This window comes from Venturia canescens, chromosome 3, assembly GCF_019457755.1.
Source record: "Venturia canescens isolate UGA chromosome 3, ASM1945775v1, whole genome shotgun sequence".
NCBI classification, from domain to species: Eukaryota; Metazoa; Arthropoda; class Insecta; order Hymenoptera; family Ichneumonidae; genus Venturia; species Venturia canescens.
The window spans coordinates 7,330,130-7,346,125 of record NC_057423.1 but is presented as its reverse complement, the minus strand read 5'-3'; the positions used below and the strand labels follow the sequence as shown (position 1 = coordinate 7,346,125).

General features: G+C 43.3%; 2 protein-coding genes across 4 annotated transcripts; one reads left to right on the top strand and one right to left on the bottom strand.

Annotated features, from left to right (window-relative positions):
- Positions 1–70: 70 nt before the first annotated feature.
- LOC122407966 (uncharacterized) lies at positions 71–12,290 on the bottom strand. The gene is made up of 12 exons (XM_043414455.1): positions 11,061–12,290; positions 10,882–10,978; positions 6,261–8,251; positions 5,057–5,307; positions 4,836–4,991; positions 4,699–4,753; positions 3,486–3,656; positions 2,429–2,543; positions 1,094–2,325; positions 755–1,002; positions 534–689; positions 71–450 (listed from the first exon to the last, which is right to left on the bottom strand). Exons 1-12 carry the CDS (start codon positions 11,339–11,341, stop codon positions 365–367), a joined length of 4,839 nt encoding a protein of 1,612 aa, XP_043270390.1. The 5' UTR covers positions 11,342–12,290; the 3' UTR covers positions 71–364.
- A 130-nt stretch (positions 12,291–12,420) lies between these two features.
- On the top strand, positions 12,421–15,985 carry LOC122407603 (uncharacterized). Of its 3 annotated transcripts, none has more exons than XM_043413932.1 (4): positions 12,421–13,067; positions 13,152–13,225; positions 13,520–13,562; positions 13,981–14,078. In XM_043413932.1, exons 1-4 carry the CDS (start codon positions 12,858–12,860, stop codon positions 13,987–13,989), a joined length of 336 nt encoding a protein of 111 aa, XP_043269867.1. In that variant the 5' UTR covers positions 12,421–12,857; the 3' UTR covers positions 13,990–14,078. The 3 variants fall into 3 exon arrangements, with proteins under 3 accessions (XP_043269867.1, XP_043269865.1, XP_043269866.1); XM_043413930.1 differs by having other exon boundaries at positions 12,855–13,067; positions 13,506–13,562; positions 13,981–15,985; XM_043413931.1 differs by having other exon boundaries at positions 12,856–13,067; positions 13,981–15,985.
- Positions 15,986–15,996: the final 11 nt, after the last annotated feature.

Below are 15,996 nucleotides of genomic sequence, written 5' to 3'. Positions count from 1 at the left end.
ACCGACTGTTGGTTATGCGAAAAAGCAACTTGAAGGATGCTGCAAATTGGGGGAATGAAATTCGCTGGAGTTTTAAAAGAGTTCATAATTTTTTATTTCGCAAATGATTTCCAATAGAAATATTGTGAAAGCAGTTGATTAACAATGGAGCTCTGAGTCACTTTGAGCTTCGTTAAAGTTTTTTTCAAAATTCTTCTCCTCTTGATATTTTTATTCAAAAATGATTTTTTATAAACAATTATTTATTTCAAAAGTGTATTTTAATTCAATCGAATGAATTTTTTTGACTTGGCTCCAAACCACCCAATGCAGTAGTGATTTCCGGACGAGCTCGGAATCAGAAAGTTTTAAGGGTGAAACTGCATCAGAGGTGTGAAGCCTCATCGGTGCAGAACGGGGAATCCGTAGCTTTCGATCTTTCCATGGTCGTTTCGTTCTTCCGAGACGAACCTGCCAAATGATCAAAATGTATTTATTGGCCGTGCAAATTAATAGACTTTGGTGTGGAGATTGAGTGCCAGGAAATTACAAACTTTCGAAGCGTTTCCATATTTTTCTTCGGGTGAAGAAAATGGAAAGGGCGAATGCAAAAATAATGGTGACCAGACAAATGGCACCGGCAATGACGCCAGTGCCGACGATTCCACCGGTCCCTTTCTCTCCGTGCTTCGGGACGTTGCACCGAAAGCCTGGCGATCAAAGAGTCCCTGAGAGCAGTTCAATGTCTTCAGTATTACAGGGCTAAAGTACTAACCAGCTTTAACAAAACAGATGAAACTTTCGTTCGTCACTTTCCCGGAGATCGGTACAAGATTTTCCGCCGCATTGAAGAGAACGCCGGTTTTCGCGTCGTGGAGATTTATCGCAAAACAGCGTTCAACATCGGCAGCATCATCTTCGAGAGTCTCGTTCGAGAAGATGGAGATTCGACACTCGTTCCGGCACGCGACGTTCGAATCGTAGATTTGAAGTTTCTCGGTCGTTTGCTCGTGAAAAACGAGTCTGGAAGGAGCAGCAAAAATCAAAATATTCTCAGTGTATCGTGTCTTGAGAATTCAGTTTCTCAAACACGAAGCCACAAAAGTCGACTTACTTTTCGAGGAGTCTGAACTCTTCCACGGATTTAGTCTCCTCGACGAGAATGACGGCGCAGTGAAGCTGCTCAACGCAGTCGCTCCGATCCGATCGATACCGACACGTGCAGTTGCCATTCGCCTCGGAGGAGAAGCCGCTTTGGCCGCACTCCTTCGACGAGAAATGGACGATTCTCGTCCGGTAGGACGGGTATTCGGCAACGGCGGTATCCCGCAATTGGCAGTGATTCGGTGCGACGCAGACGGACTCGTCGTTGCATCCTGGGCTGCAGGTTGGTCGGCAAGTTTTGGACGAGTTGTGAGCGGACTCGGGAACTCGGTAGCCGGGATTGCAGTGGCACTTGTCGGGGGCAACGCAAGTTCCGTTGCCACATCCACCCTGGCAAATGGGGATGCAAACGTTGGAGGAATCTTCTGTTTGATTGGCCGAACGGACGACGAGTTTTTCGTAGCCGGATAAACACTCGCAGCGGTTGGGCGAAACGCACTTTCCGTTGACGCAGTTCCCTTCGCAGGCCGCTTCGCAAACCACCGAGCCAAGGGACTCGTGTTCTTTGTAGCCTTCGTGACACTGGCACTCGTTCGGCTGGACGCAGAAGCCGTTGTGGCAGGCTTGCTGGCATATTGGGAGACACTTTTTTAGCCAGCCGTTCGAGTAGTGCGGCTCGTAACCGGAGTCGCAGTCGCAAACGTCGGGCTGAGTGCACGTCGAATTGTCCGGGCATTTGGACTCGCAAAGTGGGTCGCAATCGATCAAACTGGCTTGGGGAAAGGTCGGTTTCTCCATCTCTCTCATCGATGGGCTCAGCTCTCTCAAGTATTTTTCCCGAAGAGCGTAACCATCCCGGCACTGACAGAGGTCAGGCGCAACGCAAGAGCCTCCGTGGCCACAGCCGTCTTCGCCGTAGCGCCACATTGCGTTGCAAATTGGTTTGCAGCTCGCCGAGTCTTCGGAAAGCTGGTATCCACGGTTGCAGGAACATGTTTCCGGTGCGACGCATCTACCGCCGACGCAACCGCTCTCGCAATGTGACAAACACTCGCTTAAACGCGTTACGTTGTCCACGTAAGCAACGTAGCCGGGGTCGCAGAGGCAGGAGTTCGGTCGCTCGCAGACGCCGTTGTGACAGCCGCTGGGACAAACCGGAATGCAGTGTTCGGGACTCTGCTCGTCGGGCGAGGGCTCGTAACCTTCGCAGCACATTTCGACTACGCTCCATTTCGTATGGGTCTGGAAAAATCATTTTCACGTTCAACGCTTTCCTACGATGTCATTCGCCACTCGACACCGCGCTTTTGCTGCGCGATTATTCAATAAACTCGGTTCTACGAACCTCTATTCGGGAGGCGAGTCTGTTTTTCGGTAACGGTATTATCATATGAGGGTCATAGTAAGCATAGTCATCGTAAACGTCCTCCATGAAGGTCACCATCGTGGTGAAGTTGACTCTGCAATTGGAACATAACTTAGTCGAACGTAAATAATTTGAGGTCTGCGATTTATTGAACAATATGCTGGTCGTTAGTACGAGTTATTACGAACCACGCGAAGTTACGTTCCCGGAGCTCTATCTCGATGGGATGCGTGTATTTCGAGACTTTTTGTAAAACAATGCAGAACAAGTGCGCCAATGGCCTTCGAGTGTGCCAATGGCTTTGACATAGCGAAACTGTTTTTTTTACTGATATTGAAAGATAAAGAATGTTGCAAGGAAGTTGATCTGGTAATCGATTCAACAAAGGAATTTCGATTAAAAAATTTGAACGCAGTGATGAATAATAAAAAATGTTTTGTCAAAATTTCGAGGCCCGAGGATGCTTTGTTCGTGAGAAAAAAAATTTAAACGGATTCTCCAAATGAACACGGTCTCTTGCAGGTTTCGGTGGCTTTCCCGTCTTTGTATATTAAATTTGCAGGCATCGACAAACAGTTTTTGCACAAACTTTCATAAGTGATAGAAAAATATCTGGAGAATATGTTTACAGCTTCGTAAAGTCCATTCGATACTTATAAAGCTCGCAGTTGATGATTTTTTTCTCGAAAAATTGTGACTATTGGAAGGTTGAGCCGTGTGTTACTTCCACGATGGCAGCGTTGCAACAGAAAGAGAAAAACTTGTTTTTTTATACGCTTCTGCCATGTTTTCATTATGCCAAACGTTTGAACACTGATTACGAGATGAACGAGCGTCAACAATTCTGTCAATAAGAGTTCTAAGACAGTTTACGAGGTCGCGGCGTCGCCAAACTCCTTGGACCTCCTAATCTAGTCGCAATAAATTTTCTTCTGACTAACTCGATCCCGGATGAACTTCCTCAATATTAGTTAGGCTTGCGATGACTGATTCAACGCGCGGTAAAGATTAATTTAGGATTCGTCGAAGATCATACCTGTGGTACTGTCGGCAAAGCGATTTCGCAGGTCGAGGGTCCGGAGTTTGGCTCAAGACGCTTATTCGTCTCTGCAGGAATAGAAGCGTCACGATAACGGATAATCCTCGCAACGCCATGTTCGGGTTTGAGCAGCTCATGCAGCACCACATTTCGAACGATAAAATGTGCCTTTTTCAATATTTTTTACTCGTCTACGAAACGGTGTTACAATACTGAATAAAAGTATAAATTTCTTCACACCGTTTTCTTTACATCCGAGAATATCAAAAGACCGGCGATGACTACTTGTTGCCGGTGCTTTGTGTCCTCGCACAACGCCATATTTCCCCAATAAATTATCATTCGCCTATGGAAGACGCGTTTCATCATCGATGTGCGCGAACGAGTTTGCCTGTGTTGTATCGATAGCGGGGAATTCTTACGGAACTACGAGCTATTTTTGGTCTTATCAAACGGTCCAGGATGCGGCTGACAATCGCGTTTCACCATGTCAATGACGCTTTTTACACTCCACGTGCTTCTTCTTTCCTCGCTCATTTCCTGCGTCATCACTGGTGTAAAAAAGTCGACTGGTACGGAATTACTGCAGAGAATTTTCGAAGCCAAGTCCGTGGGTTAAGGAATTTTGCGAGAAACAAGTTTATAGTCTCAAACGACCGAGTAAATTGGTCGAAGCTCGTTCCTTAAGAAGCTTACGATCTCCTCAATCCAGTGCACAAAAAGTATGCAAGATTGAGGGAAATTAGTTGGCCCGGAGCTCTGATTTTCAAGCGTTTTTTTGAGAACTTTCTATCAACCTTTGAGTCATCTTTTCTTTGTGTAGAAAAGCCACACTTTTCTGTTTTCTCGGTTCGTTTAATTTCGTTATTTTGTGGGGAGTGGAAGAAATGATGAAAAATTGTGAATATTCCAAAAATCAGAATGCGATTACGCAATTTTATTAATTATTGTGTCCTAATTTAATGATTCAGAGACTTGACTCATCCTAAGTAGCCTGCGCAGTGTCGATACGAATTCGATTACACTTCATTTATTAAAACCACTCAAACATGGGACTCCAACGAAGAGTAAATGGATTGAAACATCCGAGTGAGTTAGGCAAGCTGAAATTTGTGCACCGAAAGTCTCCATTCAGATGGGCTTGATTCGAGTTCAACTTAAAATACGACAAAGCGAAATTCATAGCTGTGAAGCATCGTCAGTGTGAAACGGTGAATCCGTGGCTTCCGATCGCTCCATCATGGTTTCATCTTTCTGCCTCAATCCTACTAAGAAAAAGATTTTTTGAAAAATCATTCGGACGTTAAGTTTGTAGAAAAAGTCAATCAATAATCGAGGAATCCGAACCTCCGAAAAGCTTGTGCATTTTCCTTCGCGACAGATAAATCGAGAGAGCGAGAGCCAGAAAAATGGCCACGAGAAATACTCCGCCAGCGATGATACCAGCGCCGGCGACCCCGGCGGCTCTTCTTTCCTCGGATTTCGGAATTTCGCACCGGAAACCTGCTGATTAAAGAGAAGTTAAGAGGCTTTGACGACCGTTATTGTGTCGCTGGTGAAATACCGACTCGCATCCACGAAGCAGATGAAACTTCCATCGGTTTTCCCGGCTGCGCCGATCCGCACGAGACTCTCCGTCACATTGGACACGAGGCCGGTCTGCGAGTCGTGGAGATTTATCGCGTAACATTGCTCCGTCTCGTCACGAATATTCTCGAGACTCTCGTTCGCGAATATGGAAATTCGACACTCGTATTTGCACGACATCGCCGATCGGTACGATTCCGCAACGTGGTCCGTTCTGTCGAGGACAACGATTCTACAAACGACGGAAAAACGCGTTAGTTTTGACGGGGTGTCGACGGAGCCACGCGCACGGAAAGCCAGGCCAGAAAGAGCGAGGGACGGGCGGGAAGAAAATGTTGGAATGAGTAAAATTTCAACTCAACTATCAATTCAACTAGAGCTTCGAATGTCGAAAATAAATAAAGTGGAAACTTCGATGTTCGAAGCACGTTTACATCGAAAATAGAGTGCAAGAATTTTTCCGAAAATTCGACTATCGCTCTTCCCATTCACAAATTACTACAGTCAGCAATACTGTGATTTTTCGCAATTTCGAAAATATCATAACGAAAGACTAAATTACTGAGGTTGAAATATTCAAAGACCAAAAAGGCGAACGGTCAGAACGGCGAAACGTGAGAAAGTCGAGCGATCAAAATGAAGAAATGCAGCGGAGCTGATAATACACGCTTCTCACTCACTCGCTCACTCAGACCGGTGATCTCCAATTTCAAACATCGCCGTTTTGACTTTCGCCTTTGCGAGCCATCGCTATTCTGCATATCCAAGTTTTACAGGCTCGAAAAATTCACTTTCGATTTTTTGCTGCTCGAAATTCTGGTCTGTCTACAAAACAACGACTCTCCATTTTGAATTCGAAAATATGAACTTTTGACATTCGTACGCGATCCGTTAAAATTTCACTCGGAATGAAAACTACCGAAAAATATATTTTCGAGATTGCTAAACAGTCGATCGGAAATAAGAATTTCGAATAACTGATTTTCCTCCAATCTGATATCACAACATTTAAAGTTTCGAAATCTCGACCGTTCTACGATTCGATAATTCCACATATTTTCTCCACCCGAGAGGGACAAATCCGGCAGGACTTCGTAATGGTCGAGCCCCGTCGAAGGGCAGAGCGCGCGTGAAAAGTGCCTGAAGTTCAATAAGACAAGAATCACAAGAAAAGAGTGAACGGACTTTTCAAGGAGCCTGAATTCCTCCGCCGATCCAGTGTCATTAACGATTATAATAGCGCAGAGAAATGGCTCCGTGCATTCGCCAAGATCCGAATGAAAACCGCACTCGCAGGTGCGATTGCTCGTCCCAGCGAACGACCCGTTGTATCCACATTCCTTTGACTGAAATTCAACGATTCTCGTTTGAAAAGCCTCCAAATGTGGGGCCCTCGTATCGAGCAGTTGACAGTGATCGGGTGCAGCGCAAAATAGTTCGCCGTGGCAGCTGGGATTGCAAACAGGCTGACAAATTTTCAGGCTATCCCAGTAATAGTCAATTACGATGTCGACGTAGCCGGGATCGCAGTCACACTTATTCGGTGCAACGCAAGTCCCATTTCCACAATCAGGGAAGCACATAGGAGCGCAGTCAGCGAGTAGGAACGCAGTTAGATTTTCCGATCGAGTCATCAGCTTATCGTAGCCTGGGAAACATTTGCACAGATTCGGCAGATCGCACGTTCCGTTGACGCAGCCACCTTGGCAAACTGGTTCGCAGAGATTGGAGCTAACAGAGCCGTTGGCTCTGTAGCCATCGAGACATTGGCAGACGTTCGGACGCTCGCAGAAGCCGTGATGGCAAGGTGGCTCGCAGATTGGAGAACATTTCGTCACGAAGTGAGGGTCGTTCGGCTGATAACCGTCGCTGCAGTGACACCTCTTCGGAGCGATGCAAGCCGAGTTTTCCGGACACGGTTGCTCGCAGTCCGGGAAGCAGTCGTAATCCCAGCGGCTGTGGAAGACCGGCTTGGGTCGGTGGGTGCTCTCCGTCAATTTCGAGGCCCAGCGCAGAGGCGCGTAGCCGTCTCGACACTGGCACGTATTCGGTGCGACGCAGGTGCCCGAGTCTCCGCAATTTTCTGGTCCGCCGGCCCCCACGTTGATGCAGGACGGCTCGCACGTCGAGCCGTGCACCAGCTCGAAGCCGGGCTCGCAGGAGCACCTATTCGGCGCGATGCAGTCCAATCCGTAGTCGCACTCGGGGTCACAGGAGGCCTGGCAAGTCTGCCATTCGGAGTATCCCCATTGGGAGTGTTTCAAGGCGTAACCAGGGTTGCAGTGGCACCGATAAGGCGCGACGCAACTTCCGTTGCCGCACGCCTCGTGGCAATTCGGAACGCAAACGTTCGCCGAGACGTTTATCGACGCGTGATCGGCAGCTTCGACGCTCAGCTTCCCGTAGCCGGACAAACACTCGCACCGATTCGGCTCCACGCATTTCCCGTTGACGCATTCCTCCTCGCAGACCGGCTCGCAGAGGCTCGAGCCCACGATCCCGTGGGGCGCGTAGCCCGGGTGGCACTCGCACGCGTCCGGCCGGGCGCAGAAACCGTTGTGACAGGGCTGTCCGCAAACCGGACGGCATTCGTGCTCGCTGGCCGGCTCGTATCCGGGCTCGCAGCGACACTCGTTCGGGGCCGAGCAAAATGCGTTACTGGCACATTCCGGCATGCACTTCGGGAGGCAATTAATCTCGGAAGCGTGATGAAAGCTCGGCTTCTCCGCGCTCGTCGCGTGACTCCAAAGGCTCGGAGGACTCCAGTCCGGAGGCCCGAAACCATCTTGACATTGGCAGACGTTCGGCGCAGAGCAAATGCCCTCGTCGCCGCAGTGCTCCGGGCCTCCGGCGTCGACTCCGGCGCACGACGGCTTGCACTCCGTCGAATCTTCGGAAACATCGTATCCGAACTCGCACGAACACTTCTCCGGCGCGACGCACCTCCCGCCGACGCAACCGCTGCTACACTGCGGCAAACACTCGCTCATCCTCGTCGCGTTGTCCACGGAAGAAACGTAGCCGGGGCCGCAGACACAGGAGTTCGGACGCTCGCAGACCCCGTTCGGACACCCGCTCGGACACACCGGGACACAGTGCTCCGGACCCTCGTCCCCGGCCTGCGAGGGCTCGTAGCCCTCGCAACACATTTCGACCACCATCCACCTCGTTACGACCTGAAACAGAGCCGGAAAGCGGAGCTCTCCGCTTACTAAATTCTCTTTTATTAAGGTCCCTCTGTGGGAGCAGGGGGACCGCTACGGATCATCGGGCCCCGAAACTGGCTCCGAAGCCTCGTCTCGCGCCTGGACGTTATTTTTCGCTCGACTGCTTGGCCACGTTAAGGTATAACTGGATGAGTAGGCTCGACGAAAAATTATATCTTGATCGGAGTTTCCGTACTTCGTGATGCGATAAAAATCTGAAAAAAATCAACAACATTTGGAAAGCTATGAACGACGATTATCAAACATTGCCCAGAAGTTAGTAACAAATTGTTTAAACGATTAATTATTCAATAATTTTGCGGTGACCTGTTGTTTTTTTTTGTTACGAATCGAATGTGCGCAATTTTCCGAATGATCATGATTTTTTTCAGAATTTTCGTGGATTTTTGAAACTCCCTTTTTTAAATTTTTCAAGGGCTCTATTTGTACATTTTTGATCCGGTAACCTTGAGACTTTTCAAAACTGATGGTAAATATGTCTTCTAAAACATATCCAAAATTCAAATTTTGAAAAATTTTTTTCAACATTTTTTCAAGAAATTTCAAAAATCCACGAATATTGTGAAAAAATTCATGAGCGTTAGGAAAAATACACACATTTGATTCGTAAAAAAATAGATCACCGCAAAATTATTGAATAATTAACTGTTTAAACGATTTGTTATTAACTTTTGGGCAATATTATTATTGATCATTGTTGTTCATAGCTTTCCAAATGTTGTTGAATTTTTTCAGATTTTCATTGCATCACGAAGTACGGAAATTCCAATCAGATATAATTCTTCGTCGAGCCTATCCATCCAGTTGTACCTTAATGAAACTAGTTCCCAAGCGAACAGTGACCAGCTTGCAAACAATGATTTTCACTCGAATGACTCAGTTTTTCCATTTTTAGAATGACGCTTTGAAACAACGCGAATTCGTCGCAACGTTAAGGCACTCCTTTATTCGAAATTCGGTCACTTGAATTTCGGACTGATTCCCAAAAATAAAAGGTATTCCGTGATGATGCAATCTCCGTGAACTGCCGTTTTTTAAGGGAGTTTGGAAAAAAAACGCTTCTAAGAAAAATGTCACTTCGACGCGCTGCGAATATAGAATTTCACTATTTTTCCGCGCTTTTGTAGATTCGTGTGGAAGAAAAATGCACGAGGGTGGAAAAAAATTGGGATTTTTTTCCCACCCAATAATTACGGTCTCCACGTTGTATAAACTTCGACGATCAGACCACGCACAAATTAGTATTTCTCACATTAACCCTTAATAGTCACACCGGGTATATTGGACCCCAGCCGTTTTTGGACCGACGGTACCAAATAGAAATTTCGAGAAAATGGGACTTGTGGTCCCCTCGGTCGACAGTTCGAACCTTTGACAAGAGAGCCTCATCGTTATTATTTCAGGGTGTCTAATTTTGACCAGAACAGAAATTTCATGACTTTTAAGGCTTTTTAAGTCAAGGAACAGGAATTTTTCATGACTTTTCTTGTGGTTCTGATACTTTTTATTCATCTTTTAATTATAAAAAATTCAATAAAAATAACAAAGAAATGATATTTTATTTTGAAATAAAGAATCTTTTTTTTCTTACAAACTGTTCATTCGATATTCGTTTTTATATCGATGATGAGTATTGACGAACCAGACATTGTCGCCACCCCGCGAATTTTGAAATCATGTTGAAGAAAACCAAAAAATCGACAATGACAATGAGCGTTGCAGAGATCTTAAAAAAACAGGTTGTTTGGTAATTTTTCATGACATTTAATGATTTTTTCAGGTCCGAGTGTAATTTCATGACATTTGAGAATTTTCATGACTTTTCAGGTCGTTAGACACCCCGTATTTGAAAGGGCCCGTTAGTTCAGTTTTGATAGTCGATCGAGTCAGACCGTGCGAAGATCCGGGGTCCGATCCACCGCAGCGTGACAAATTTAACTAATACTACCTGAACGCGTGATTTCTCAGGTTTATAGAGCGAGTTGATTTTTTTTTTTTAAATTGAAAATTACGATTTCTACATCAATTTTTGTGAAAAGAGTCATTTTTCCTGCAATACTTTTCTTTGACATTTTTTTAAATATTAAAAATAACACGAATAGAATAAAATCGTTACGGTCGTTTCTTAAAGGTTCAAAATACATTGCAGTATTTTTGTTTTATTTTTTTTACAATTTTTCAATTATTTATCGTCCCCCAAAGTGAGTGGGGCACTTTGGACCCCGTGTGACTATTACGCCAGAAACTTGAGGTGTGAGTGGTAAGGGTTGAAAAACGTTTTCGACTTTTTGAAATATCCTTGAAACGATACCGAAAAGTTCACTATGGCGAGGTATTCCCGAAAACGATCGATTTTTTTCACTCTCTGAAGCAGGACCCCTCCCCCGCCCCCTTAAAGAACGATTTTCTGTTGAGAATTTAACTTCGAATGAAGACGCGCATAAATTTGGCAGCGATGGTTGAAACGACGGTCGAGCGGAGGCTCGACCTTTTGAACCGGTTCGGTTGCTCCCTTAAAGGATTTTTCGATTTGTAGCCTCCTCGGCGTCGAGTTTATGGAAAATTGTGGCTCTACGTACGGTTTTTCGGAAGTTGACTCTCGTCGCAAGGACGAGACTGCCCCATTGAGTTCTGTAATATTCCTCGACGTAGCTAATTTCTTTGGTGTCGTTGATTCTAGCATGAAAAATGTCGTCGTTATTACGAGCCTTTTGAGGTGTGGAGATACGAAAAGTTTGCAAGGTCACGGTCGCCGTACCTGTGATACTGTCGACAGAGCGATTTTACTGGTTCAACGTCCGGGGATTGACTCGAAACGTTCATTCGTTTTTGCAGCATCAAGAAAGTCAAAAAAGCGAATAACCCCCTTAACACCATTTTTTCCGCGCTTATATTTCGGCCGATTTTCAAATGCAAAGAAGCTACAAATTTTCGCGTTTTCTCTCCAAACGACAATTCCCGGAGACGAATTGCTACTGCAGCTTTCCCGGCCGCGTTCGCCATACCACGCCGCATTTGACGATAAATTATCATACGCATGTCAAAGTGCGATTCACGAGTGGATTCAACAGTGGAAATATGCCTGTACGGTATTGATAGCGCTCCATTATTCTCGAAGTACGTGCTATTTTCGTTCTTATCGGACTTTCCAGGATGCGACGAACTATCGCGCGCGTTTCACGACTCTCGTCCTTTTTGCTCCACGTTTTTACTTTCAGCTCACTTTTTTGCCCCTCCATATATCGAAACGGACGAGTTTATTTCTTGTACGAAGATGCTTCACGCTGAGTCTCCGAAATCAAGTTCATACTTTTGTGGCTCGAAGGCCTCGCGCTACGGCATGACACGAAATTAAATGATTTTGCCTATTTTAACCTTCAAACTGTAAGCGGTACTCGGGTTATGATAATAGTTTTTAAATTTGGACTAGAAATAGTCAGCTCTGTACAATTTTCTTATTCAGATTCATTTGGAAAAGAATTGTGGGTTGGAACAACAATTTTTTTGAAATAATGATGATGCAAAAATTTCCGGGTTTCACTTAAATTGCGTTCTAGACGGTTACCCGAACTCAAGAACGCACAAAAATAATCTCAAACTCAAAGATCCCGGCAATGAGTACGTTAAACTCAAACATGCGAATAACACAACGTCGAACACAAATATCCTGTCACACGCAACACACCGGAACGCATGTCAAATCTCGTGAACGTTAAAACCCAAACAATGTTATTGATACGAAATATTCTTCCGCGTCTGTGTTTATGTCGCCAAAATTTGACTTTAATAGCGATTATTGCGTTTATGACTCATAATTTATTGTGAGGATTGGTATTTTGGCTCGATCAAAACTTTAGTGGGAAAGATATCGAGCTTGCTACGAGGTATTCTTAAAAACAGATGTTTAGACGTTGTGATAATTTTTAGAAAGCACTAAGAAAACATTTTTCAGTTTCATTCATCGTCCATGGCCGCGTAGGCATTGAACGGACGTTAGTTGTACTTGAAAATGAGTTAAATGAGCCGAGAAGCCAGTGTTGCCAACTTAGGGGTTTTCCCCCTAAATTTAGGGGCAACGCAGATGCCTAGGGGTTTTTTTAGGGGCAATTTTTTTTTGGGGGTTTTTTTAGGGGCAACTTTTTTCTAGGGAATTTTTTAAGGGCTACTCTCATTTCGAGTTTTCAAGTGTTCGGTGCGTGTTAAAGACGAAATATTCTACCGAGACCGAGACCGTGTTCCGATACTGTGAGTACTGTAAGCCCTATAGGGATGGTACAAGTAGACTACCGCGCCACTAGTGGTGAAAAGTGAAAATTTTTGGGGATCTTTTATCATTATTGTATTATTATTATATATATATATATTCAATTATTATGATTATATTTCAATCAAAGTATTGAAAGTGCTACCCCAAAAACTTATAAATTATGACATTAGAGGCGCCACGAGTACTTTCGACCTGCCCTCTATCGAATCTGCACCATCTCTATTCGCTCTGTGCGCGTGGGCGGAGCCAAAAATCTAATACTACTACACTAATAGTATTAGTGTGTTCATGCATACTGCCAGCGCCACCATAAAGGGGACTCCGGCGTTTTTGGAGGAATACGTATACACGACACACGCTCACTTTCAAAGTAGTATGTTTACGCGCACGGAGCGAATACCAAAGCAAATACTCGCAGTACTCACAGTCACAGTCAATATCGGAACACGGCCCGAGTCTCTTGATTCTGCTCGCTCGCGTACCTTCTCGGATTGCAAAGTAAGTCATTTTCGTTTTTTGAAGTATCAGCGAAAAAATAAAAAAGGTATTAATAATTCAAACTTATATTCAAATTCATTACAGCATGCCAAAAGAAAAAAACAAAAAATATCTGCAAAAATATGTAAAGTGTTGGGAGACCGATTCAGCGCTTCAAGGTTAGTTAACATGCATTTTCTAAATTCGAATAAAATATATATTCATTCTCAATTTTTTCTATTAAATATTATGTTTAATTATTACGCTCTGTCCGAACGACAAAACGGTTGTATGTAAAGATACATATAAAGATACGTGGAAGTTGAAAGTGAAAAACGAGGATCGAATGAAAATAGATTCAGTTTTTACGTTTACAAGATTATTAAACATAATCAACTCAAAATAATGATTGTTCCAATTCGGTTAGTTTAATCTATGAGATGAATGTTTACTACACAGGGATTTCTTCAAAGCTTGCAGATCAACCGAGGTTTTCAAAGTTTTTTCCTGAAAAAGGTAATTTAAGTTATGTGAACCAGTGTGTTCTGGTTCGGTTCGTAGAATGTGTTTGATTAAGAGCTTCATTTGGTGGTAGTTTCACTGGTTTCTTTTTTCCTTTTCATTCCAGGTAGTTAACCTCAATTTGATTCCATTTTCACCTCCTCGTCTTGCTTAGTTTCCTACAATTTTTCATCAGTATATAGACACTCGTACTCCTTCGATTCCTCTAATACTTTTAATGTTTCCTCCAATGTGTTTTCACCTAATGTTTTAATATTTCTTCAAGTATGCACTGTTTTAATTCTTCTTTATTTGTGATGGTCCGACTAACTATTTTAAACATTTGTTAATGTTTATATGGACTTTCGCAATTGATATTGATAAATATCATAATTTATTATTATTATTAAATGTCTTGTGGTTTACATTATAGGTTGGCTAGGGCCTGATCCAACTGATACATGTTCTGCGGTCTGCAAATATTGTCGAATATCGTTGAAAGCTCACAAAAAGGATTTGATGAACCACGCAAAGACAGAAAAACATAAAAAAGCTGTATCCTTGGACAAATCAGCAAAGACATTCGAACCGTTGACTTCAACATTTGAGCCAGTTCTGACAGAAGCAACGAAGATCGCCGAATTGAAAATTGCTGCATTTATTGCAGAACATAGTTCACTGCAGACTGTGAATCACATGATCGACATTCTGCCGCAGCTGGACCCTTCGTCACATATAATTTCGAATTTGAAACTCCATCGCACTAAATGTTCGATGTTGATCAAGAACGTCCTCGGGCCTTGTATGCTCCAAGAACTTATCCAAGAAATTGGCGACGGTCCATACTCACTCATAATCGACGAGAGTACTGATCTTTCAACGCAGAAGGTGTTGTGTATCATGTTGCGATTTTTCTCTTTCGAGAAACGAGAAGTGGTTACAACGTTTTATCGGTTAATCAAATTAATCGATGCCGATGCAAAAAGTGTGCATAGTGCCATTAAACTTCAATTAGAACAAGATGGTTTAAAAGTTGAAAATATGGTCGGCATTGGCGTTGATGGAGCGAGTGTGATGGTTGGAAAACACAACTCAGTTACAGCTTTGTTTAAGCGTGAAATAGATGACCTAATCGTTATGCCATGTGTTTGTCACTCACTTCATTTATGCGCTGAAAAAGCATCGGAAATGTTGCCTCGTCCATTAGAATTTTTGGTTCGAGAAACGCATAATTGGTTTTCTTACAGCCCCAAACGGTTAGAAAAATATAAGCTTTTGTACGAAACAATTAATGGTAGTGGAAAACCGAATAAAATTCAGGGTCTTAGCGGAACTCGTTGGCTTGCTCGATCCGAGGCTATCGATACCATCTTAAATCAGTGGGAAGAATTGCAATTCTTATTTTCAATTGCAAAATCAGAAGACAATTGTCACATGGCTGCTCAGTTATACAACATCATGATAAGGTTACCCTACAAAGCTTTTCTTATTTTTTTAAAATACGAACTGAAAAGTGTAACGCAATTAAATTTGCTTTTTCAAAGTGATTACGTAGAACCTACGAAATTACTTGAGGATCTTTTTTTGATGTTCAAAAACTTACTGCAAAAGCTCGTTGTACCATCGAGCTTGCAGAAATTAACTGACAGTGAATTGATCAATTTCGATTTTCAATCTTGTTTAATGCATACTTCAGCAATGTATTTTGGCTACGAGTTTCACGTCATTGCTCAAGATATTGAACCAACAGAATTATTGGATGTTAAAGAAAGGTGCAAAAAATTTCTCTGTACTTTGGCTCAAGAGGTTCAAAAAAGATTGCCGGACAACTTATCTATCCTAAAGACGATGGCCGATCTTCATCCTAAAATCGCATTATCGCGAATGAAACCCAGTTTAACAGGTATTATTGCAAAATTCCAACGCACTCACTTATACGGCAATAAGAATGAGACAGAGTCAGAATGGAATCAATTGCAAAATAAATCGTGGCCAAATACAGTCAATTCCGTTGAATTTTATTCAGCCGTTTTTGTAGATTATGATTCTGCTGGTCAAAAGCGATTTGAAAACATTGCCAAATTTTCAATGGCTCTACTTACACTTCCGATTTCAAATGCAAGTGTCGAACGCGCTTTTTCGACATACAACGTAATTAAAAATAAATTACGAAATAAGCTGTCTCTTGAAGTACTGCAAAGTATTATGATGGTACGGTTCACTTTACAAAGACAATCCGGATCTTGCGTCAAATTTGTTCCTTCTGCCCGTATGCTCGAAATGTTCAACGTTAGTATGTACGATTTCAAAAATGCAAACAATACTCAGAAACAATGTGATTCAGTCGATGTTGTCGACGAAATATTCGATAACTACATTGGCGAAATATGAAGACGCGGGAAAAAAATTCTTACAATAAAATGTCAATTGTTCTCTTATTAATTTGTTA